At 53.2% G+C, this 26,241-nt stretch overlaps 1 protein-coding gene across 3 annotated transcripts in view; it reads right to left on the bottom strand.

Annotated features, from left to right (window-relative positions):
• AK8 (adenylate kinase 8) overlaps positions 1–26,241 on the bottom strand; it is a 128,424-nt gene that overhangs the window by 88,914 nt on the left and 13,269 nt on the right. For 2 of the 3 annotated variants that reach the window (XM_004269067.2, XM_033426879.2), the window contains one exon: positions 17,534–17,602. In XM_004269067.2, the coding sequence (XP_004269115.1) occupies positions 17,534–17,602 (69 nt within the window). Of the gene's footprint in view, positions 1–17,414; positions 17,603–26,241 lie in introns of all 3 variants that reach the window. The other variant, XM_033426878.2, reaches the window with a different exon arrangement.

Below are 26,241 nucleotides of genomic sequence, written 5' to 3' on the forward strand. Positions count from 1 at the left end.
CCCACAAGCTGTGCGGCCAAAGAAGACCACAAAAAAACCCAAAAACCATGATCTTCCCATTTGCTTACGCTGTTTTCTTTTTAATGTACCTCAGCAATATTCCCATGCAACAATTTCTAAAGTCCTTTCAAATCCTATGAGCCTAGAGTTATACACACATACACTAACGCCTTCAACCTGATGGTCAGATAAAGTAGATAAAGTGAGCTTTGCAAGAGTGAAATAAAGCTGCAAATTGTCTCAGGTCTCCATTCTTTTTTTTTTTTTTTTTTGGCTGCAGTAGAAAAGGATAGCTTTATTACTTTGCCAGGCAAAGGGGGACACAGCGGGCTCCTGCCTCGAAAAACTACGTGTCCCCCTCAGGTCTCCATTCTGCGGTGAGGCGGGGTCAGACAGCCCCAAGTAGAAGCCCAGGTTTCTGATGCGGGCTCCCAAAAGGGGCCCCCTGCTCTCAGTCATTATAAGAACTTGCCTGCCGTAAGGTCAGAGGATGGACTGATAGGGTGAACTGAGACCCAAGGTCACCCATAACTCGTAACACCTGATGTACAGAACACCGTGTGGTTGAGGGCAAGGAATGTCTTTCTTTTTAAAAAAAAAAAACGGGGGGAGAGCACATTTCTTCAATATTAAAATATTTAGGTTCCAACAGCCTCAACTGACAGTTAAAAAAAAAAGCTAAACAAATTTACAGAGTAAAGAGTATTGGAAAAATCAGGCATGCTTTCATTAATTCCTTAAATTATGCAGGAGAATGCGCAGCTACGGAGCCCCTGGATTCTAGAACTAATGAAGCAAAACTGCAAAAAAAATTTTTAACAGCCTTTTGCTCCCTCAAGTCCTTGTTATAGGCAGCCAAGCGCTGGCTGCAGCTCTTACAAAGAGCAGACACCTACAGATGTGCGCACCCCTCCAGGAATCAGGAAGCACAGGGTCTGAGAGCTTCCCCACTTACAGTTCTGGAAGCTGAACCCAAATGTTCTGAACCTTGGCTTCATTCAGACCCCTTTATTTTTTCCTTATTTGGAGGGGAGGGAGTCGGAGCCCCCTGACTGCTTCTTCTAGGACAAGGGCTGGTAATTCTGTTTCGAATCCCTTTTTGAAGCTGAAAGAAGGTTGGAGCCCCGCCTTCACTCAGCACTGAGAAAGGCCTCCGCTTTTAATATTGCATTACTGAGCAATCATTATAATCTTGCCCATAAATTTGCAGCTGGTATCGGTATGTGGTCCAAAGTTTTTAGAAGTATTCAGGGGAACAGCTCTCGCCGACTGGAGAAAGTGGGCCTTCCAATTACACAGGAAAAGTGCAGCAAAATGAGGAACATCTCCCTAATTAACTGGCCTCATTGGTGCCTCATTCTGGTTTGGATGTGAAATTTAAGGAAGGAGAAGAGAAGGTGGGTGGGGCGCGCTCGAAGCGAATCCCAGGCCACCTGCTCTCTGGGTTACTCCTTCAGACTCAGGGAGACGGCACCATCACCCAGGTGCAAAGAAACGAGGGCCCTGGAGGACCTCTTAGGGCAGCAACCCCACCCCACCGGTGCAGCTGTGGAGACCCTTCATCCCCGCATCAGTCCGCTTGGGAAGGAAGGGCACAGTGACCACGGCCTCTGCGTCACGGAGTGTGGGTCCTGGAGCATCCTCGAGATGGGAGCCCCAGGCTTAGCGCCTGCCAAAGATCTTCCTTCCCAGAGCTCTTGACTTTATAGAGGTTATATGCAACTGCCCAGTGGCAAAATGGACCACACTTTCAAGGCGAAACAGCACTTCTGGTTGAGAGCAAGCTAATGGCTGCAAATTCTGGCAAAGCAAGGAGTCACCGATCAGTCAGTAGCATCCCATGCCGGGATGGGACGTTGGTGAGGTGCATCGCGAGGGTCGCGGTTCTGACTTCCAGGAATGGCTGGATGCGGAGAGAGCAGTCAGTCCCTAATTAGAATACATCATCCATCTTCCTGACACTTCAGTGAAATGTCTGTTCCACTCTGGAGCTGCAGCTTTGTTCAGAGCAGGTTAATTGATATTCTGATGCCTTCGCTCACCGTACCCCTGTGGCTCGCTTCTGTTTTATCACACATCAAAAAGGCCGTATGCTCAGGGCACTCCCTGCACCGGCACAGAGCTGGAGGTCTGCACAGCTGCGAGGGGTACGGTATCACAGGAGGGACAAGCACCGAGCAGATGTCACAGATGAAAAAACGGGGAAGAAAAGCAGCCAGCCAGCCTAGGGAACGTGGCGAGGCCCGGCAGAGCGCTGCCGGATGCCGAGTGGGCGGCCCGCCCTGTGTGAACACTGGCCTCTTCTGCCCTTCTGACTGTTATTAAAGCGCAGTTAGCAACTTCCCACTGCAGGACTCTTGCCCTCTGGGCCCCCCGCCTGTTTGATGCGGTGCCCCTTGTCTCCTCCCCTCTCCTCAAAGACCAGAGCGGGGTGCTTCCCTGGGTTCTCCCTAGGACGCCCTGATCCAGCTTCCGGCTCCAACCGCAGCCTCTGGAGCCTCCATCCCAGGCGCTCCCCGGAGCCGAAGGCTGATTCCTCACCGTCCCAAGGAGGCCGACTGAGGCTGAAGGTTTGGACTCGATCAGACGCACTCAGCTCAGAGTGTGAACGAGGAGACACACCGCAAGAGGCATCATGGGCCACCACCTCCCTCGCTTTTTTCTGATGAAACGTTATACGGTTTCCCAACATATAAAAGAGGAAAAACCGGGAGATTTTTATCAGCCAGAAAAGAAATGCATATTAAAAGATCAAGTTTGGGAAATTGATATGTTTCAAGACAATCGGTGAGAACAATTTCGATGAATACAAAAAAATGTTGACATCAAATTGCCCCAGTACTGGTTCCTTTGGTTTATACAGAAACATGACAATCTTAGCCTGCCATGGCATCTTCGGACGCCTTCCACATGCAACTCATCTGAAAGGTGACTAGCGGGAAGTTTTACTTTGAAGTTTCATCTCAAACAATAGGCAGCAGCTGCCGGCATTCCTGACCACGTTCAAGCACGCGCTGCAGCAGGGTGAGACACTCCTGTAACTCGCCAGCACACTGGCTCTGCCGCCCCACCGAGGCTTGGCCTGGCCGTTTCCTGTGCGCAGCCCAAAAACGCACGTGCCCAGACAGGCTGAGACGGGCAGGAGAGATGTTTCTGAACAACCGACAGTGCCAAGTTCCACCCTTGCTAGCAAATCGGTGGACACAGGCCTGACGTTTTTCTATACAAAGGTGAATGTGGGAAAATCCGTACTCCTAGGTCTGCAGGTTAGAAGCCACTGATCTCCAGGGTGTTAAAATTTGGTAAAGCACAAACGTGAATGTCTAAGAGGCTTTTTATTCGTTCCAAATAGCTAAGAAAATGTTTTAAAGTCAAATTCATATAAAATGTCTGTGGGGCCACTCTGCAGAGGAAGATACAGTCAGAAAAACACACTGTTCCATCCCCAGCAGACCAGTCCCACCCCAGCTCCAAGGCTGGGCGATGCCGAGATGACCCACCGCAGAGATAACATGCTTCACGGCATCACTGTCTAGTTCCCAGGTTCAGACACAGTGGCCTCTGGTTGAAAGCACAAGAAGTGGATAATCCAACAACGTCCAGTTAATGGGTCCATTCCTTTCAAACACTGCAGAGGATGTCTGTGGTGTGGACCCATCTCTTCAGAAAGACGATTAGTCTGTTAGGGTGTCAGTTTATCATATGCTGGTGCAGAGCAGGGGCTTGGGAACCAGCCTGTGCCACTGCCAGCCGTGGGACTTTCAACCAGGGACTCAGTCCCTTGGGGCCTCGTTCTCCTTCTCTGCAAAACGGGGACACTAACAGCAATCTACCCCACAGCTGCTGGGACGATTAAATGAGGACCATAAACAAACAAACACATAAACAACAACAAAACAAGCACAGTGCCTGGCGATGGGGAAACGGCCCAGTCCATGTGAACTGGTTTTATCATTATTATACTTTTGAGCAAGGTGAACTCTGTTCTTTTCCTCTACCTCCTGTCAGGAAGGAACCCCACTTAAGACTGTAGAACTTGGGGACTTCCCTGGCGGTCCAGTGGTTAAGACTTCACCTTCCAATGCAGGGGGTGCAGGTTCAATCCCCGGTCAGGGAGCTAAGATCCCACATGCCTCAGGGCCAAAAAACCAAAACATAAAGCAGAAGCAATATTGCAACGAATTCAATAAAGACTTTAAAAACGGTCCACATCCAAAAAAAAAAAATCTTAAAAAAAAAAAGACTGCAGAACTTAATATAAAGAATTCATTTCAAAAGGCAATCTCAGGACTTCCCTGGTGGTCCAGTGGTTACGACTCTGCACTGCCGATGCAGGGGGCACGGGTTCAATCCCTGGATGGGGAACTAAGATCCAACGTGCTGCGCGGTACGGCCACAAAAAAAAAAAAAAAAAGGCAATCTCTTGGAAAGAGCAGTAAGTGGCATCCCAGATGTGAACTGAGGAAAGCTTTCTAATCAACGAGGACTTGGGAAAAACACATTTCGGTAAAAGTGAGGGAGTCTAGCGAGTCGTGGGCTAGCGCACGCTCACTCCAGCGTGCTCATCCGTTTTCCAATGCCTGCCCAGGAGCCACCTGGGGCGCCAGCCTGGGTCCAGCAGACGGGAAACAACAACCATGCTTTTACAGTGGGGTGGGCATTTCCACAGGAAGACCTGGGGTGCATTCATTCGTTCATGCACCCATCCGTTTATCAACTCATTGCCGTATTTCTCCACCACTGTGTGTGGTACACTGTTCTTTCATGTTGAAAAGTTCAGAAGCCCTGGGTCTGGGGGCTTGTCCAATAGATAGCACCTGGGGGTGGTCAGTCACTGGTTCATGTAACTAACTACCCCCCCCAATCCGGCTGACCCAACTCTGTTACTTAGGACTCTTTCCTAATTGGCCATTTGACTTGTGCAAGGCACTGAACTTCATCTGTAAAACGAGAGGATTGGACCAGGCAACTTCTAGCAAAGACATTTATGGTCTAACAAAGACATTTTAAGAGTGAACAGCTACTCATAATTATGCAGGGAAAATAGGCATCAACCAGGACGAGGGACTGCCCTGCCTCTAAGGGTCTTTGCACATTAAAACATGATAATTTACTTGCAATCATGCAGCCTGATTCTCCTGTGAAATTCTGCCAGCTCTCGAAATCATGAAAAGAAGGGGGAAACCCCCGTAGGCAGTGGGGGCAGACCTTGGGGGCTGCTGACGAGTTACCTGGGTCTGATCAACACCTGTAATGACTCTTCTCCCAGGGAATTCCGAAGTACACACTGAAGGTCAAGTGCTGGGTCTGAGCTGGGTGCACACGTCAGCCCAGAGCTCCTGGCCTCATTCTCAGAGGTTGCAGTGGCCCGAGTTCACTGACCCGATGGTTTCTCAGGCCTCATTCCTCTCTCTCCATTCCAAATCCACTGATCCTCGCACGGCTCGCAGCCAAGCAGCCAGCCTGTAGCTTCACGCCTCCTCCTCAAGCTGGTGCCCTCTCCCCCTTTATCCTGGGACCGCCACACCTGTCCACCTGGGCCCTGGTGCAGGGAAAGCACTGGCCATGGGCAGAGTTGTGGCTGGGTCCACAACTGGGCTCCAACCCTGGAGCCTTGTGACCATCGATTACCTAAGCCTTGAGTCTTAGCCTGTAAGATGGGGGCAGTCAGACCCACCTAAGAGAAAATCCCTGCAATGATCACACAAGATTATTGATGACACGTGTGAGGACAAAGCTCCTGACCCAAAGCAGGCGCCTCGCAGACGCGGGTGCCTTTCTCTCTCCTAAGAACCGTCTGCAGTGCAAGGGCATTTGCATTTCCACAGGACTGAAAGAGGCTGCATCTCCAAGTGGCTGACTTTACAAGGCTGCCGTTTCAGGCCCCAAAAGGTGGGCAGGAGTCTGGGGGACGCTCTGGGCCTCACCTTCACCAGGAACAGCTGTCCCTCCATCCCCTCCGTCGGTGGGTGCTGGTCACCACTGGTCACTTTCCCTCTGTCTGGCTGCCCCTGGCGTGTCTGGGTCATTTCCTTCAGAAACACACCCCATTTTCATTCCCTCTCTCCCAGTCAAAACAGCCTTCCCCTGCGGGCTCAGTTCCTTGGGGACATTCACTCTCAACCCACCCGGAGGCCTGGACCACTTTCCACATCTTCCTGAGCTCATCTCAGCTCAGGCCTGTGTTCTCCTGCTGCCAGAGACCAGACACCACAGTGTTGCTCCAGGAAAACCCGACCTGACCAGCTGTGGAAAGCGCAACGTGAGAGGATCGATGACGTGTTCAGAGAATGAGAACTCATCAGTCTAAAGACTAGTGAATTCCACACAGTCTCAACAAATAAAAGGCACGCCAAAAAATATATATATGTTTGCTCTGGTATTCTAACCAATACTCTCATTTATAATTAATATTATAGGTAGTATGTTTATAATTAAAATTGGGGGTACTTAATATGTTACAGATTATAGCTAAAAATCATCCACTTTAGTTTCCACAATTCTTCCAAATCCCACTGACTGACGGTATTAAGCTACAAGCGGACCCCCAGACCCCCACATGCCAACTGTTTAACGATCTCCTTATCTGCCGTAGGGATAATGCTGACGGGCCCACACTTCCTGGTGTTCAAGGTTAGGTGCAGTGATGAGCGTACAGGGCCAGCTCAAGGTCTGGCCAATTGCAGGTGCTGGAGAACGGCAGCTGCAACCGTCTCCGGTCTCTGGCACACGCCATGTTTTCACAGTTGACAGCTAGCTGCAAAACTAAGCCACACCGAGAGCCTGGGAATGGGCGATTGAGGATGCCCCTCTGTTCCGTCCTCCTGGTGGGCGTTTCCAGCTCTCGGGAGGCAGGTCTCTGATCCGGGCCCTGGATCCGACCTCAACCTGCCAAGGGTGACGTGGTCGGTGGTTCTGAGTCCAATGCGGTCTCCAACATCACCGGGCCTCTCCAACGCTCTCTGCTGCTCCGAAGTCCACTTACAGTGGCTCGAACATCGGGCTCTGTCCTGCATTCCAGCCATCTTTTTTCCCTCCCCGACGGCAGTTAGAAGGATCCTAAGGGCATCCCAGGCACCAGCTGCCCGCAGAGCACCCGGGGTGCCTGCTGCTTAGCCAGCAGATAGGTGGGCCACACACGCCATGAACAAGCCCGAGACCACACCGCAGGGTCCAGAAACACCCACAAACGAGGGACCCACAAGGGGGTACTCACGGCGTCCAGCCCGGCCCGCAGAGCCCTGCCTCGCTGTGACGCATGCCGTTCAGTTTTCCGAGTGGAGTTCAGACCTCCCCTCCAGATGCCCAGCCATCCTGACTGCATTTGTGTTAGAGGAACACACAGCCCCGGGCCTCAGCAGAGCTGTTGATCAATAAACCCGCACTCCTCAGAGGACGCGAGTGACATCTACAAACCCGCGAGTGTCAGAACAACGGCAAGAAAATGCCGCGTTCCCACCGTCAGAGGATGAGAGCTGGGTAATTCATGCCAGCCCAGTGACGCCGCCAGGAGAAGTAAAACAAACAGCGGGGGGTTCTGTAGACCAGAATCGGGCTTCTGCGATCCGTTAGCGTTTCCACTATAAAGCACTCACTCCCCTTACGGGCAGGGACGCGCCAATCTGGGACCAGACAGGAAAAAGTAAACAAAGTCTAGAAATCTGCCAAGGAAATGTTAGACTCTCGGTTCTACTGTCAGAAGTGTGCTCCAGCAACATCTCCTTTATCATAAAGTAACGGAGCATCTCCACGATATGAAATGAGATCAAAAAGAAGTTGACCTGTGAACGCAAAGTCGCACTTTGCATTTTCTGTAAAGGAAACACATGCACTGATCACGGGGGGCGGCGGGGAAGCGACCCCCTTCCAGGGTGCCTCGGAGACCTTCTTCTCCCTGACTTAGCAAGCTGGGGGCGTGGTCAAAGTTTTGCCTTTGGTGATGTCGTTCTGCAGCTCAAGGAGGGAGATGGCGTGGTGCCAGACACCGGAACTTGCTGGATTTCTGGAAGAGCAGTTCTTTTTTCAGGCAACACACGGATCCTTCCTTTGGGTCAGCAGCGGGGGTCCGGCACTGCAGCCTCCTTTTCTGTAAAGTGGGAGAATCACAGTGCTAAACGCCTACCTGCACCACTAGCCACAGGCCCGTGAAGGCGGGCACTCTGTTTCCTTCGTTCTGTTTTGTCCCTCACACACCTAGAATGGTCCCTGTCACACAGTAGGTGCCTGTAAGTCTTGGTTGTTGAAAACCTTGCAGGACAGCTGTGCGGATCTCACCAGAAAGTGCTTCCGAGCGTGGCAGTGACTTGCACCATGTGCTAGTCAAGGCTGGTTAACGACTATTGGTACCTTTACCTCAACGGACCCGCATTGCTGCCCAGCACCTGTGCTGGGCTTAGTGCTGGCCTCTTCGGTGTTTTGTTTTTTAAATTCTTATTGGAGTAGAGTTGACTTACAATGTTGTGTTAGTTTCAGGTGTAAGCAAGGTGAATCAGTTATACATATACATATACCCATTCTTTTTCAGATTCTTTTCCCATATAGGTTATTACAGAACATTGAGTGGAGTTCCCTGTGCTGTACACTAGATCCTTATTAGTTATGTATTTTATATATAGTAGTGTGTATCTGTTGATCCCAATCTCCTAACTTATCCCTCCCCCGCCCCACGTTTCCCCTGCGGCAGCCATGTTTGATTTCGAAGTCTGTGAGTCGGGCTCTGTTGTGTAAACAAGTTCCTCTGTATCACTTTTCATTAGATTCCACACGTAAACGGTATCACACGATTTTTGTTCTGACCTTCACCACAGTCTCAGGCCTGACGAGTCACGGGCTGGGTTGATATTTTCTGAGCTCGCTGAAGGGGGGGCCTGCTTGCATCCCATCTAAGTAACCACAGGTCCCCGGGGAAACGTTCCGTTGTTCACGCCTCTGCTTTTTGTGGAGGCATTGGGAAGACTTCCTGACCAGCGGCTGGGGATGAGGGGGTGGTGAGAACTCAGCACCCTGAGCGCGGGCGGGGCAGCGTCCCTCCGCAGGCCTCTGCCGGGCCGCCCCGGGGGACGCAGACGCAGCAGGTGAATCTGTGTTATCAGGGTGTGTTATCCGCTCGGGTGGGTGGGACTCCAAGCACCCTGGTTTGGGAAACAGAAAGGAGAGGTGCTGCAACACAGAGCGCGACCGAGGGGGGTGCCGACTACCACATGAGCGCCGAAAATGCCGACCCCTGCCCAGGTCACACTAAAGGTCGCTGCCGACGGCCCCGCTCAGCCTGCAGGGGCTTCTGGCCTCACGCCTGGCGAGAACCAGCCCTAACCTCCGGAGCAGTGAACTCCAGCCCAAGTGGACGCTCACAGAAGGAAAGAAAAGCCAAGGCCAATGGACAGAAGCCAGGGCCGGGAAGGCTCCAGGTAGTTTTGAAATTTCATTGTTTTTCCCTCCAGGCACTACAATTAAAAGACTGCTGGGACTTCCCTGGGGGCGCAGTGGTTAAGACTCCACGCTCCCAATGCAGAGGGCCTGGGTGTGATCCCTGATCAGGGAACTAAGATCCCACATGCCGCAACTAAGAGCCCACATGCTTCAACTAAAGATCCCACACGCTGCAACTAAGACCGGCACAGCCAAACAGATAAATTAAATTAAAAAAAAAAAAAAAAAAAAAAGACTGCCATCTCTCATCCAGGCAGGTACGGGATGTTCCAGAGCTCACTGGAGCAATGATTCCAGAAGCATGCTGTGGGCTCGCTGGCGGGTCAGGAGCCAACCCCAGAGGGCACAGGACCCCTGCCTAACACACAGGGAGGCCCATGGGGGCAGCAGGCTTCCCCCACCTGTTAGGGATCCTGGTTTGCTCTCACTCGGCTCACTTCGCATGGGAAAGCGGGGTAACCCTGCCCAGTGGGCCTCAGGGCCAGGCACGGTGCTTGTATGACGTGCTGCGCACCCCAGAGCCCTCGAGGCCTGCCTGCAATCCCTGGGCGCCCACACCGAGCCGCACCGAGGCCCGCCCAGCTCCCCCACCAGGTCCTGCTGCCGCCCACCAGCCCAGATGTGCGAGGGATGGCACAGGCCAGCAGAGGCAGACACGAGCCATCCGTGGAGGCCTCTGACTTTTCACGGGTGATGAAACTCCCAGCGCCTGACAAGCCATCATCGTTGGGCACAGCTGCTTCCTCCCCACAGCTGGGCGAGGTGGCTGGCCATACATGGAAACATCTCTTCTGTCTCTCTTAGCCTGATGGTCCCTGTCTGTGACATTCTAATCGGCCTGGTCCTGGTGATGCAGAAATACCTTTGTCAAAGGGATGGCACAGGGTCCCGGGTTCCCGGGCTGAAGCCGGGCCTGGCAGCCAGGTGTGGTGGCAGGTCCACACCTGTCCTGGCCCGCTGGTCCCCTGACCTAGGCTAAGTCCCTTCCTCCATTCGGACCTCAGTTTCCCCTTTCATAAAAGGTTTCAGGTAGGAATAGTTCTCAAGACAACGTTTAAAAAAAAAGTTGATGAGGGCTTCCCTGGTGGCGCAGTGGTTGAGAGTCCACCTGCCGATGCAGGGGACACGGGTTCGTGCCCCGGTCCGGGAAGATCCCACATGCTGCGGAGCGGCTGGGCCCGTGAGCCATGGCTGCTGAGCCTGCGCGTCCAGAGCCTGTGCTCCTCAACGCGAGAGGCCACAACAGTGAGAGGTCCACGTACCGCAAAAAAAAAAAAAAGACAGATGCTTCTCTGTGTAACAAATACTCTTCAGAAGGATGTTCTTTCAAGGGAGTGTTAACAGCAGCTGACTCCAGGTCAGCTTGGTTCCAGGGAAGGGAACCAAGTGGCTGGGGGACAAGAGTTTGAGGGGGACCTGGGTACCTTTTGAATTTTGAACCATGAATGTTCTGCAGTCAAGAAATAAATTTGTTCATTTTTTAAAGCAATCTCTCTGGCAGCGATATGAAGGCAGGATTAGGAAGAAAGAGACCACGGTAGCTGCAGGGAGATGGATTAGGTGTCAAAGAAGGGAAAGGGATTCTTGGTAATCCAAAAAAAATGGAGAGCAAACGGTGACTATGGTGAAGGTGAGATTTAGATTCTCTTTGGTACTGAGCCTTTCCCCTCACATTTCCTGAACTCCCTGCCTTACTTCTTAGCTTCCCTTTGCCCTACAGATGTGGTCTCAAGAACTGGCCACTCCCGGACTCCAAGAACTCAGCTGCCCCTAAAGAAAAGCCAATTGGTCCCTGAACGTAGTGCCCACCTGCTTTCGATAATTCCAATACAAAGTGCTAATTTCTCTTTCTCTAATGTATTTGATGGTCACTTCAAAGACATTCTTCAAAGAGATTGCATGAGACCAAAAAAAAAAAAAAAGAAAGAAAAGGAAAAAAGGCAACATTAACTACAGAATCCTGATGGGTTATGATTGCATTCTTTTTCCCTGAACACTATTCCCTGCCTCCGTTTTGTGCTCTAAATTACCAGTTCTAGTCCCTGCGAAGTTAAATAATAATAATCACCATATAAATGAATATGCATATGTGCCATTTTTCTCCCTAAAAGCAAGAAAGCCTGTTTATTTTGGATGAGGGGTCGTTTTGTTTCTGAACAACCAGAGCACATAATTAGGACCTCATCTCTTACTCTTGAAATCCTGTCTCCACCGGGAAGAGATGAAAAAGGTACTGGATGTCCCTGGAAGCTCAGAGAAATTTTCAAACAAATTAAAGAAGATATTTCTTTACTCTGCAGGTAACAATGGCTTGGACACGATCAGAATCAGAATGTCAGGCCAGAAGGAGCTCCAGTGCTCGAGCCCGAGTCCAGTGTTTTACAGATAGAGAAACAGAGGTCCCGGGAAGTGAAGTACTCGCTGTCGACACACAGCGTGTGATGGTCAGACAAGTACAGAGTGGCCCAAAGCATGACTCCATGTTTGTATCCTGGTTCTGGGACTGACTGTGGGGTTTGTGCAAGACTCTGCGAGTCTTAAGATGCTACATCCCTAAAACAGGGGTGATGACAGCCGCGAGGCTCTATTGCGCTGTCGTACAAAGGAAATGAGATCGCTGATGTGGCACTCAGCCCTAAACCGCCCATCAGTGGTCACCACCAACAGTATAATAATTACCGCCTCTCTGCGTGGGGTACTCTCAGTGCGGTGTAGGGGACCAAGTGCCAGACCGGGGCTCCCAAGCCTCTGTTTGGACTCCAGACAACATCTGCCACCATCATCAGAATAGGAATGATGATGATAATGAATATGACAACTATTAATACAAATAGTATTAATTCCACCGACAGTGTTAAGTGTAATGCACAGTACAGTCACAGAGTACGATGTAACTAACAGTGATATCACTTTGATATAATTAATCAATAATGCTCATAAACGTTATGACCATTTTGAGGACGGTGGTAGCTGTCGGCAAGGACCTGGGATGCCACGTGCTGCAGGTGAGCTGTGCAGCCTGGGCTTTCAGAGAAGCTCAAGAAAGCCTTATGGAAGCTAAATGTGTGTTTGAGAGACTATTCTAGATTACTGAGGGCAAATCTGGGATGTCCAGTTGAAATCACAGAGAAAGTCATCCTATTTTCCCCAGAAACCATGACTCAGTGACTTACAGAGGTTAAAAAAATTTTTAAATAGACAATCAGGGCTTCCCTGGTGGCGCAGTGGTTGAGAGTCCGCCTGCCAATGCAGGGGACGCGGGTTCGTGCCCCGGTCCGGGAAGATCCCACGTGCCGCGGAGCAACTAAGCCTGTGCGCCACAACGACTGAGCCTGCGCTCTAGAGCCCGCAAGCCACAACTACTGAGCCTGCATGCCACAACTACTTAAACCTGCACGCCTAGAGCCCGTGCTCCACACAAGAGAAGCCACTGCAGTGAGAAGCCCGCGCGCTGCAACGAAGAGTAGCCCCCACTCAACCCAACTAAAGAAGGCCTGCGTGCAGCAACGAAGACCCAGTGCAGCCAAAAATTAATTAATTAATTAATTAAAAAAAAAATACAGCCCCCATCCCTCTGAGGGGTTCCGGTCTGGGTGACTTGGGTGCACTCATACCAAAGGAGTGACACCCACCATGTGACAAGCAGTGCTGGTGAAGAGGAGAAACAGCTCAGCTCTGAAGAGCAAAGAGACGAAAGGCAGACCCGAACGCTTCCTGCCTGGGGATCCGCAAGGCCAGAGTTGAATTAGACTCGGCAACTCATAACCAATTACGGATTAAGGCAAAGAGCGTTTTGTACGAGAAAGTCCCGTCCCGTTTCCAGTCACTTAGGGAGCTCTGCCCTCCCCTTCACTCCTGACTAACGATTCTTTCACCATTTCCCAGATAAGAGGGTGACGGATGGGTGGGTCAGTTTTAGGAAGAGTTGGTCTGAGGTTGGTTGAACTAAGGCGGCGGTAGGGGTCGGGGGAGCTATATTCCCAGTCCTGCCTTGTCTGCCTGCCGGCCCCTCTGCCCAAGACAGCCTCTCCGCAGACTGCCCCGCCCCCATCTCGAGAGGCTTCGGTGACAACTCGACTCCCCTGGGCCTGGGTTCCCTTCACCCTGTGTTTGTGGCCCCATCACGAGCCTCCCAGTCGGCTTTGCTTTGGGCACGTGAGGCTCTGTCTCCAACTGCATGTGGTGAGCCTGGGGCCCAGGGTACCACCCTGCTCGTGGGGAATTGAGAAGGGTGAGTGGGGGCAGGGGGCAGGGTCCCAGCAGGATGGACAATGCCGTGCCTACAGCGGGCACTTGACTGGAGTGGGTGGAATCGAGCCGGGGGGCTTGGGAGCCGGGTCACTAGGAGGGAACTTGGTTACAACCAAAGTCTGTGGTTAAGTGGCCTTTCTCCTAACATTGCTGGAAGGTGGAGGTCTGTTTTTTATTTAGAACTGAAGAGAAAGGGTAGAAGTGTTTTTATCATCGTGTGAAAGTATCATTTAGGACAAGGGTTAGCAAACCACAGCCTGCTGCCAGTTTTTATAAATAAAGTTTTACTGGAACAAACCATGCCCTTTCGTTTATATATCATGTATGGCTGCTTTCACATTACATCAGAATTGAGAAATTGCGACAAAGACTGTACGGTCTGCAAAGCCTAAAATATTTACTATCTAGCCTGGACAGAAAAGAATGTGTCTACCCCTGATGAGACTGGCCTCTGAGCTCTGGGCGCTTGCCTAGGCCTGGGCAGCAAGAGACAATCAGCTCGCTGGGAACAGTTTGAAGTCAGAGGAAATGAGGCTGTTCAGACCAGACTTTGAAACTCAGACTGCAGCTTACCTGAGGCTCTCTCGTGATTTAGACCCACGCGGCCGAGGACCATGCAGAGCACGCCTGTGAGAACGGCTCCTCCTCCACCAGTGCCCTGGGAAGGTGCCCAGGCATCCTTCCAGATGTGGGCCCCTCAATCAATTTTTAAGCAAGAGAGTGTATGTATGTGTCTGTGCGTGCGCACACGAGTTCTGGTTCTGGGCAAGACAGAGTAAGCCCACTGTAACCTGTCACCCCCACTGAAAGCAGCTACGATGCACGGACAGAATGCAAAGGGCGGCCGTCTGAGGACTCAGAGAGTATAAATACAGTAGTAGGTGAACTGGGGAAGAAGATCAAGGTTCAAGATCCCTGCAAGCCGGCGTCCCCGAGCTGGTCTCTCCAGGCAGCCTGAGACCTGAGATGGGCAACAGGGACAGAGACGGGGCCAGGAGCCCCTATTTCTGGCTCGAGAAGTAAGAAAGGGGACTCCCGGGCTTCCCTGGTGGCGCCGTGGTTGAGAATCCGCCTGCCGATGCAGGGGACACGGGTTCGAGCTCTGGTCTGGGAGGATCCCACATGCCGCGGAGCAACTAGGCCCGTGAGCCACAACTACTGAGCCTGCACGTCTGGAGCCTGTGCTCGCTACAAGAGAGGCCGCAACAGTGAGAGGCCTGCGCACTGTGATGAAGAGTGGCCCCCACTAGCCGCAACTAGAGAAAGCCCTTGCACAGAAACGAAGACCCAACACAGCCAAAGATAAATAAATAAATAAAATTAAAAAAGAAATGGGACTCCCAACACGCGAGAGAGCAGGGGAAATCTCCCTGTGTTTTTTTTTCTTTTCTATTTTTCTGCACTCCTGCCTTGAGGCCATCCTGCCTGACAAAGGGGGCCTGCGGGGGCCTGAAACTCTTACAGCGCAGGGGACCCTTCCTCCCCAGTCCCTAGAAAATGCAGCAAAGTCCCGTGAATTTTTCCTCTCACTGTCCTCCCGCCACTTGGCCCTGGTCACAAGCATTGTCACAGGAAGCCTGTGACAGAGCCAGGTAGATAAAGGCCCAGCTTTCTGGCCAAAAGATCAAATAGAGGGACACCAGGGAACTGGAGGTCACCAAGAAGACGGCAAAGAGGGGAGCGCGGGAAAGCAACCAAATGACGTCGTTTATGGACTCCCGGCTCACCCCCGAGGTGTGCACGCATGGGGCTGACCCCGGACAGCCTTGCAGCCTTCCTGAGAAATGACCTACAGCACAGCCGCTGCCCAGGCCCCCCCGAGTGGCACCCACACAGCACAGAGCTGTAGAGAACCACACAGCACTGCAAAGGCTTGCGAACAGAACTCAGGTGGAAACCACAGCCCAGAGAAGGTGGTGAGAACTTGCGACCCGAGCCCAACTGAATCAGTTGTCTGCTAAGACGAAAATATCAACATTCGCCGTAGGATTCAAGCAAGACCCAGAGTCTCAGGGCAATATTTTGCACGTTCAGGTACAAAATTACTTAGCACAGGGAGAACCAGGAAATTTCAGCTCACATGGGATGGGACATTAGACACCACTACCAACGTGACTCAAGGGCTGGAACTGTCAGACAAGACAGTGGAGCAGCTATTACAGAAACAACGACAACGACAAAGCTCCCTGTACACAAAGGCACACACAGAAATCCTCGGCAAAGAAACAGAAGACAGAAAGGAGAACCACATGGAATCTGTAGAACTGAAAAATACAATAATCAAAATTAAAAACTCGCTGGGCGGGCTCAAGAGTAGCCTGGAGATGAGAGAGAAAAGATTTAAGAAGCCTGAAGCTAGTTCAATACAAATTATCAATCTCATCAACAGAGAGGGAAAAGGATAGAACAAAACAAAACAGAACAAAACAACAGAGCTTCAGCGACCCACGAGAGAACACCGGATGGCCTGACCTTCATGCCAGAGGAGTCTCGGAGGGGAGAAGAAAGAGAACGGTGTGGGAATTTCGTTGAAGAAACAACGGCCGAAAGCTTCCCAAGTTTGGAGAAAAACATAAACGTATAAATTCAAGGAGCCCCGCAGAGAATAAATCCCCAAAAATTCACGCCCAGACGCATCATAAACTTCTGAAAATACAAACAAAGAAAACAAGCTTGAAAGGGGAAGAGAGAAAGGACACGTTATTTATGAGTTTGAATGACTGTGGGTTTTCACCAGAAACCACAGTGTTAAAAGTGAAACATTCTGCAAAGTGCTGAAAGCAAAAACTGTCAGTCTAGAATTCTGAATCCCGAAGAAACTATCCTTCAGGAATGAAGGCAAAATAAAGACATTCCCAGATGAAGGAAAAGCGAGAGAATTAACTGCCGGCATACCTACCCTAGAAGAATTGCTCAAAAGTTTTTCAGACGGAAAGGGACACTTGGAACATCAGGAAGGAAGGGGGAACAAGAGCAATAGTAAATACCTGAATAAATATAGCAAACTATTCTCCTCTCGAGTTTTTAAAATATGTTTGATGCTTGAGACCGAAAATTATAACATTTGCCCGATGAGATTTTTGATGCATATAGATGAAAACATAAGACAACTACAACATAAAGAGAAGACAGGAAAGAGACCAATATTGCACATTCTGCCTGAAATGGTAAAATACCGACTCTAAGTAGACTGTGGAAATCTAAGTTTGTATATTGTAATTGTTAGGTCATCCACTAAAAAAAAGAAAAACAAAAACACCTACAAAGAGATAACAGTAAAACACACAAGGGAAAAATTAACATGGAATACTAAAAAATTCCCAAACAACTGATAAATTGGACGAAGACCAAATACACATTTCTTCTTATAAATCACAATATCACAACCCCCGTCCACGCCCCAGGAGGCTGACCTCCACGGACGGCCTCACCCGGACCCCTGCCCTCTGGCTTCACGGGGTCTGGCGGAAGAGAGCGCTGGCGAGAGGTCAGAGGATGGAAGGAGAGTTCGGGGGCCCCCCAATCCTCCCTCTGCCCCTCCAGGTCCGGGGCGTCTCCCTCCCCACTTCTGCAGCTGTCCTTCCATTAAAGGCTCTCCTGTGACCCCGTGGGGTGGGCCAGCTCTTTCCTACAGGAATCCCGATGGGCTCCCCAGATGCCACCTTGTTATTTTTCCTCCATCCAAGGTGAAATCCACGTGTACAGCCTGACCTTCACCGAGTTTAGGTTCTTACCCTTCTCTGCAGGTCATCTCTGCTCTGGGACATAAACACACGGCCCTCAGTCTCCTTCATCTGGTAAAGGAGGCCCCCTCTCCCCGGAGCCCCCGCTGGCTCCACGCAGGGCTTCTCACCCGCCTGACGCAGTCCTCTTCCCTCAGGCGTTCCTGAAGCAGTCTGACGAGCAGCATGTTGGGCAACGTCTACAGGAAAGATGACACAGGATGAGAGTCTGACCTTCCGTGTGGGGCTCAAAGGGACACAAGCTGGCAGGCCAGCGGGCTCGCTAAGAACCAAGGACCCGGCCCTGTGGACGCGAAGCTTCTCCAGGTCCCGGACCAGGGCCCTGTGGCCTCTATGAAGCCCAGGCCCAGCCTGCGGCCCTGCCCTCGTCCAGCCTGGGCTCCTCTTTGATGACCCCCCCAACATGCATGCGCGCCCACCTCCATGCTCTGGCTTCTCCTGAGCCCCCGCCCCAATGCTCTGCCCCACCGCCACCTGGGCGACTCCAGGTTCCCGCTGAGCCTCAGCCCCAAGTGCCACTGCCTCCAGGCAGCCCTCCCTGACCCTTCCCGGGCTGGGTCAGCGGCTGCCATAATCCTCGATGGCAAACTCTGTTACTGCACTAACCAGACGCCCTTCCAGGGGCCTGCTCACATGTCTGTCTCCCCAGAAAGTTTCACAGTTTCTGAAGGAAAGGGACTGAGTCTTACTCGCTTTGTCCCCCAGACAACGGTGTACGAGAGGGAGCCGGTGGTGCACATCTCTTCCCAAACCCACGTTCCGTGACCTCACGGTGGTAGCCTGAAGCAGGCCCTGGTATTCTGTGGCATTTGTACCACGGAAATAGGCAAATGCTACAAAGGAGGGCTTTTTCCCTCAAAGAGCTGGTTGTGAAACATTGACCAGCACACCTCTGCCCCTGTACCAAAACAGCGTCAGGGATGGAGGAAGCCCCTGCTGACTGATGACTTAACGAAATTTCACGTTCCCTAATTCGCTCAGTAAGTACTGAAAATGCTGGTGGTTTCTGCTGAGCGTGTGCTGGGTGCCAGGCTACAGTAGTCAACGTTTACAGCTCTGTGCAGTCTGTACTATTTTCATCCCCTTTATACGGATGGGGAAGCTGGGCGCCAGAGAGGTTAGGTCACCTCCCTGGGCTACACAGCCAGGCAGGAGCAGAGGCAGGACCTGAACCCGGGCCGGCCAGGTTTGGGAAGGACAAACAAGCAGCGGTCGCGGGGGACGCGGAGTGACACCTAGAGTGGCCTTCCTTCTGCTTCCTCTCTTCTTAGCTGTCTCTCTCGGATCAGAAGTGACATCCCATTTTTCACAACCAGGTCTGCTCTTTCTAACAAAACCTCAAACGCCCCAGAGCCCATGCCCCTGGAAAACCCACTCCCAGGTGTCCCCTTGACCTCCGGTCACTAAAAGCGGGTGCTTCTCCCCAAACTCCCCAACACTCGGCCAAGGGAGACTCCTGGGCCAGCCCTGGGCCACACATCCCAAGCTATGTCCGGGCTGACCAGCCTCCAGGAGGGGGCAGGGCCTCTGCCACGTGAGGGTGAGGGCCCTCAGGGCCACGGCCCAGCAGGGGAGCCCAGAGGCACCCAGCTGTGCAGTGAGGGGCAGGGGAAATCTACCTTACACTCCTTTTGCCAAGCTGGGGACCCTGAAGGGGGAACACGTAGGCCCGGGGGAACGAGCACTTTTCCCTAATTTCCCGAAGTATCCTTAGGGCAAGCGGTGGGCCTGGCAACATGTCAGTGATGCTGGAGAAAAGTCTGGACCTCTCATTTTAGAGTCAGCGTCCAGAGTGACCAGATCCTGCCTCGGGAATGCTGCCGTGTCTGCCTGGAGTGATGAAGGAGCACCTAAAGGGAGAGAGAGCTGGGACATCATGGAGCCTCTGGGACAGGCTGTGGGAACGCTGGGGCTGCTGACTTAGAAATGGCGTTTTAATAAGCGTCCATGCACGTGGCAGAACCCGTCCACACCTCACTCTCGTTATGTCCTGGGAGCGAGAGTCAGGGGAATAGACAGCACTCGGCCCCCTCCATGTTTACCTGCGCGCAGTGAAGCGGCTTTGGTCAGTTCGCACACAGAGCGATTCTGAGAGAGGGAGTGGGGAACCAGATGTGCAGAGAAGGGCTGGGAGGTAGGGGGCCAATCCCCACGGGGGCTCGAGTTCTCCTTGATTCTACAGGCGGCACCCTGACCTGTCTTCTCTTTGAGCCGTTGGAATGGGTTCCCCGACAAGAGCAGGCTGGGCCTGGGCATGTGGAGGTGGCAGTGAAGGGTGTCCCGGGAACCGGCTCACAAGGGAGGGCCGGGGGCTAGAGGGGGAGGAGGTGGAAGGCCTGTGAGCTGTGATCCAGAAGGCTCTCTCCGGCTTCAGGAGAAGGATGGCCCGAGTGGGGAAAGAATGTTCCCAGGGAGCACCTTGGGCGACCACTGGATTGGCCGGGGACTCAGACACTCATGATTTGGACCTTGGTCACCTGCTGAGTGACCCTAGACAGTGCCTTCGGTGCTCTGAGCCTCACTTTCCGCGTCTGTAAATGAGACGAAGACCAAGTGCTTCAAAGAGTTGCCATGAGGATTAAATGAGGTAATACACGTGATGCCTGGGACGTGCGTGGCCCCCAGCAAGGGCTTGGTGCTATGGAAATTGTTACCCTCAGGCCCCCTTAATAAGCCCTGCACCTCCTTCCTCAGCAAGGATCTGGATGAGGAAGCAGCTCTGCCCAGTGGGCCACTGATGCCTGGGCCCAAATCTCTCCCAACTCCCACTCACACCTCTGATAAAAGATGTGGGAAGTCAAAATAAATTCCAAATGCTAAGGCCCATTGCTGGGGGGTGGGGGATTCCTGGAACAGACGTTTTTATGTAGAGCAGAGACTCACCCTCAGCATTAGGGCTCATCCCCCCAACCCCTGCCCAAGGCTGGCTCCATTCATGGTTCAGACTCCCACCTCTTGCCTACATAATGGCTGCTGCAGCTCCAGCCAGCTGGGTGACCTTGGGACTTGCCCTCTTCAGACCTCACACACTACACCAGTAGAAATGAGTAACAATACTTCAGCGTTTGCTTTTATTTTCTGCCCAGCATCCATACACCCCACCTCCAGTAATATACAGTCCCCCAAAGTTCCTTTGAGGCCACACTGTCTTGTCCTTCAGCCTTTACAGTTTCTGTGGGGTCAAGCCCACCATCAGATCCAGAGGAGGGCCCTGATTGGCCCAAGCTGATCAGCATATCCCACTCCTGGCCACTGTGATTGTTTCAGAGGCTGCCCAAGGCCCAGTCCCAGCGAGTGAGAGTCAGGCCCAGGACATGAGTGCAATCATCAGGGGCAGGAACCTTGCTTTCCACTGGATCTGGAGCTGAGAGGATGTAACAGCTGGAGCTGCAGCAGCCACTTTGCAGGCACAGGGGGGAGTATAAGGGAATAAAACCAGTACAAAAGGGGAGAGAGAAACCAGGTCTCTCAGCCCCAGAATGGCTTTTCCAGGATGTGGAATTGGAAGAGGAAGAGCAGACAGCAAGAGGATAAGGGAGGGGGCGCCTCTGGTGGGAACTTGTAATGTCTCCCCTTGAAAGTTATGGGGCCACTATGGCTTCTAGAAGTGGACAGCAAAAGTCAAGAACAAGAGTGAGCGGGGGAGAGAGAATGAATGAATGAGTAGGCCAGAGACAAGAGGGAGGCTAGCCGGCATCTGGTCCCTGGTTTCAGTATCTCCTAAGACACCTCTGTGTCCTCACATCTGCCCTCTGCCAATTTCCTGCTTAAGCCAGTAGTTCTCAACTTGAACGTGCATCCCGGAAGAGCTTGTTAACTCACAGATCACTGGCCTCGCCCCAGGGTTTCTGACTCGGCAGGTCCGGGTTAGGCTGGGAATCTGCATTTTGAGTAGGTTTTCGGGTGATGCTGAGGATGCTGGTCGGGGGACCACACCTGGAGCATCACCGACTTAAGCAAATTCCAGCACCCAAGACCCTACCCCATGTGGAAGAAGTTGCTGGAGAGGGAGAGTGTCCTGCTGGTGCCCATATGCCCCAACGATCCCAGGAACCACCCCACCCCCGAGGCTGCCAAGGGGAACAGGGAGCAGCCCTGCCCCTCCCCTCCACATGTCTTCTATCCTTTCCTGTCCCCTGGTGTCCCCCGCCGACCCCAGGTGCAGCTGGTTTCCATCCTGAGATTCCTCTCCCTTCCCTGCCATCACCCATTCGGGAAGCAGCATTCAAACAGGTTCTGGGACGCGGGAGACGAAGGGGGTGCAAGCTAATCAAAGAACACGGGTTGAGGGCTTCCCTGGTGGCACAGTGGTTGAGAGTCCGCCTGCCGATGCAGGGGACGCGGGTTCGTGCCCCAGTCCGGGAAGATCCCACATGCCGCGGAGCGGCTGGGCCCGTGATCCATGGCCGCTGAGCCTGCGCGTCCGGAGCCTGTGCTCCGCAACGGGAGGGGCCCCAGCAGTGAGAGGCCCACGTACCGCAAAAAAAAAAAAAAAAAAAAAAAAAAAAGAACACGGGTTGAAAGGCAACAGGTCCGGGTGGAGCGCGGCGCCCCCCACGGCGGGGGATAGGCCGGCGACTTTGAGCGTGGCCCCTCGCGAGTGCTCTCCCCGCCGCTCACTGCCTCTGTGCTGTCTCGGTGCCAGCTTTGATGTGTCACGTCAGCAGCGGGGGCTTCCCAGGGGCCGCTGCTCGGAGTCCTGCCAAACTGTCTTTGCAAGAATCAGGCTCCCTCCTTCCCGAGCTCTGCTGTGCTCTCCCACCCCAGCCCCCAGAGCCTGGCTTTTGGGGGACAGTCAGGGACAAACGGATGGAGCCCAGTGCAGCCCCTGCTGGTCACCTAGAAGGCCCAGCCCAGGTGCAGGCCCCTGGCCCCCCGGCATCCCACTCGGTGGCAACGCGACCGCCAGCCTGCCTCCTTGCCGTAAAGGGCAGAATCAGCTGCGTTGGCCCCGGTTTGGACCTTTCTTCTCCTCCCAGCTCCCAGTGCCCAAGCCCGGGGCGGAACTGCTAGCCTGCGAACCTCGAAGGTGCCGCCCCTGCCCCAAAGACGCAGCCCCTGGAGGCTCAAGCCCTGGCTCTGGCCCCTGGGGCATCTCACTGAGCTTCTCCATCCTGGGCTTCCTCCACAGGATGGCAGCAGCCCACAGGGTCCCATCACTAGGCCCCAGCCTCAGGGCCCCTGACGTCACTGTGTCACCTTCGGGTAACACTTGCTCAGGAGTTGTGGGCATGTTGTTGATCAACTGTATGAACTTCCATCTGGAGCAAAGCAGAAAGGGGAAGAGTTGAGACTCCTGGTCTGCCAGGAGGGGAGAGGCCTCCCTAGAGGGGCTGCTGGTGGGGGAGGGAAGGCCCGTACTTGGACTTGCGCTCACTTAAGAACTGATCCGAGAATCCTTTAAACACAACTCTCCTTTCAAAGTTTCTGCTGCTACTCGGGGCTGTCAGAGCAGGTTTACATGGCACGGACTCTCCTGGTTCTGAGAGGCAGGGCCCAGGCAGAGTCTGGAACGGGGACAGGAGGTGAGAGGAGGGAGAGGACAGGAGATGAGGCTTTGAAGGGAGAGCAGAGACCCCCACCACGGGGCACCGACAGGCCCACAGAGGGAGGTGGCCGGGAAGGGAAACCCGGTAGTGGGAAAGGCCAGCGAACTTTAAAGGAGCTACAGAGACTGGTCTTTGGGTTTCTCTGTCTCCATCCTGGGCTGTCCCCATCCTCCCCCCGCCCCAAACCTTCCAAAAAGGACCATTCCGCACCACTGCCTTGGGTGTCGGACAGGGAAGGACAGAGTGTGCGGGCTCCTGCTGGCTCTGTCTGAACACAGCCTCCAAGACAGAGAGCAGCCAGGTGGGAGATGGAATGGCCGGAAGGGAAGGAGACAACCCAGAGGACTTGGAAGCCAGGACTGCGGGGCAATCCCGGAAATCCTCAGAAATACTTGCAGGGGACTACACCTCTCTGTGTAGACAGAGGCAGGATAAGGGCACAAGCGCCATTATTTGGACGTTAAAGAACGGTGACTGACAACTGGGCGCTTGGGTACGTCATGTTACACCAGGTTCTTAAGTTTTAAACGGGACTGAAGGTGGGAAGAAGCCAGCTTTGGCTCCTTCTGGTCTGAGCAGCTGTTAGAGTGTGGCTCACTTATTCACTCAACAAACACAGGCAGTTCTGCTCTAACGCCAACAAAGAAACCTTGATTTAGCTGTAACTGTGCTGTAAAAGTAGTAACTGCCATGAGAAAGGGGGAATGGTGTCTGGGCTGGGCTCCCAGATGACCAGACGAGAACTCCCTAGGGAGCGTGTTTAAATCCAGATGCCTGGTCCCCCACTTCCAGGGATTCAGACTAAAAGAGTCTGGTGGGGGCCCAGGTGAGTCTAATGTGCTGCTCAGGTGGAGCACCTCTGGACTATGCAGTTTTAAATTTGCAAATACATATGCTTCCTGCAGGGATTTCAATAATAAAGCTTTCCTTTTCTTTCTTTTTTTTTTTTCAGTAAAACTCTAATACACTCTAGAGCAATCAGCTCCATCCAACTCCTGCTGCAAAGAAATGTCCTTTCCCCATGGAACCTGTACGCTCTTCCCCACCCAGAGCCACGTCTAGGGCTTAGCAGGTGCTCAGAGGACACTCAGTAAATGAATTAGTCAAGCGAGCCACCGACTGACTGCATGAGGGCTTTCTGGCCCTGCGTCCTCAGTTGGGTACCCTCGGTCTCCCCCACTGGCTAGAAGTTCCCAGGGGCGAGGAGAAGGAACTCATCTCTGGGTCTCCCACGGCACGGCACGCAGGACGGTGCTTGGCATACAGGAGGTGATGAGGAAGTGTTTCAGAAACCATTTGGAAGTTCCGAAGATGGAAGCGTCTTGGTTAACACCCGCTACATAAGAGAATTCTGTATAGGAGGGCAGAGCCAAGATTAGCAGGAGAAAATTATGTATTTGAAGGTGTTATTGCTGCTTGCAGAAAGAGCTATGAAGCCTCCAGGTCAGCAGATGCTCTAAAGACAACACTTAATGAGTGGCCTCGCTGGGCGGGCTGCGTCTGCGGCAAGGCCACGCACCCGCCCCGACTCCTCAGAGCACTTCCCTCCTTGATCAGTCCTGACGCCTCGGCCTTTCATCTTCCCTCCACCCGGCTTCCGAACCAAAGAGCCCCAACAAGACACCCTTGAAAGCACTTCGATGTAGTCTGAAATATGCTGGTAATTAGAGTAATGAAACCCAGGAGGAATTTCCTTAAACGCCCTCCTCGCCGTTGAATTTTCTAACCCTAATAAAAGCATCTTTATCTAGAAATGAGCCTGCCTCTCCCACCCTGAAAAGCTTATCTTCTGCAGGAAATGAGAGACCCACTTTCTTTCTAAAACTGTATTCCCACCCCAAAAGCTGGTATCCCCCAAACTCTGACCACACGCTCTGACTCCTGCAAGACGGCAGGGCAGTGCAGGGGTGTCACTTGCTTGCCCTGAGAGTCCCGGCCAGGTGATGTGGGGTCCGGAAGTGCTCTGGGTTAAGCGGTGTTCGAACCGGTTCACCATTTGGGTAGCGGGGCGGGGGGTGGGCACTGACCTTGCTGAAGGAGGTTTTCCTTCACTTCCCTCAAACTGTTACTATCGGCAATCTTGAGGTTGGGAGTTTGCCTAAGTGACACCCTCATCTCCAGGAACTGCCCGCACCCTGCCGGGCCCTCCTGGCCATGGCCGCGCTCCATGGCCTTGATGCACCTGCTGTACACACCCCTCACCAGAGCTGGCCTGGCCCTGGGGCCACCTGACCAGCTAGCCCACACAAATCCCTTTCCTGGAAATTTGGCCTTGCAGCTGCCTCTGTGGGTGGTGTTAACCGAAGACACGGGAACCTGGACGAGGGTGGTGGTCATGAGTGGCCGTGGAAGGCAGAAGACGAAAGGAAAGGAGAACCACAGGGAGAATGGAGACAGAGACAAGCAGCTGCACGGGGCAGAGGCGGCCAGGGTGCTGCCCAGTTTCCGGCCACAGAGCCAGGAGGTGGGTGCTTCCTCCATCCAGGGCCCAGGAGTCACTGCATCCCCCTTCCGATCCCCTTTTCTGCCCTGGGCAGCCCTGGCGATCTCTGCTACTTGGAGCCACGGGCTGGCCATCTCTGCTACTTGTCCCATCAGCCATCATTCATGGGCAGCCCACGAGGTCAGGAAGCTTCCTTCCGAGTTCTTGGAGGAACAGTGAGCACACGGCCACACGGTCAAGACCCGGCCTGATGACTGAAGATGAACACAAGAGGGGCGGCGACCAGCTCTCGGCTGCGGCCTCTGCAGAGACGGGCAGGAGAGCCAGGGCTCTCACCCCGACTGGCGGCCCGAGCCCTGGGCAGCCCCGGGTGGGGCCTGAATCCTGCCCTGGCCCTGGGCACTTACTCAGCCTCACCAGGTACCAGCACACCTTGCAGGAAAATCGTGAGGCGAGGAGGGGAGGCCTGCGCACACTTAGCGCTCAGCAGACACCAGGATCCCTACTCTTCTCAGCTGTCTCCCCTCACAAACAAGAGAAAGCCTGCGTGTCAGCACAGGACACCTGAAGCAGCAGCCCCGCTGCTCTGGGCTGAATGCCTGTGCCCCCGCCAGTTCATGTGTTGCAATCCTCAAGGTGATGGTATTGGGAGGTGGGGCCTTTGGGTGCCCTAAGAAGAGGCTCCAGAGAGCTCCCTGCCCTCTCGCCACGTGAGGCTACCGTGAGCGTTGGCTGTCGGCCAACGCTGAGCCTGCAGGCGCCATGGCCTTGGACTTCCCAGCCTCCAGCATTGTGAGGGACATTCTGCTTCCAAGCCACCCAGTCT

This window comes from Orcinus orca, chromosome 6 (assembly GCF_937001465.1).
Source record: "Orcinus orca chromosome 6, mOrcOrc1.1, whole genome shotgun sequence".
In the NCBI taxonomy this organism is placed as follows: Eukaryota; Metazoa; Chordata; class Mammalia; order Artiodactyla; family Delphinidae; genus Orcinus; species Orcinus orca.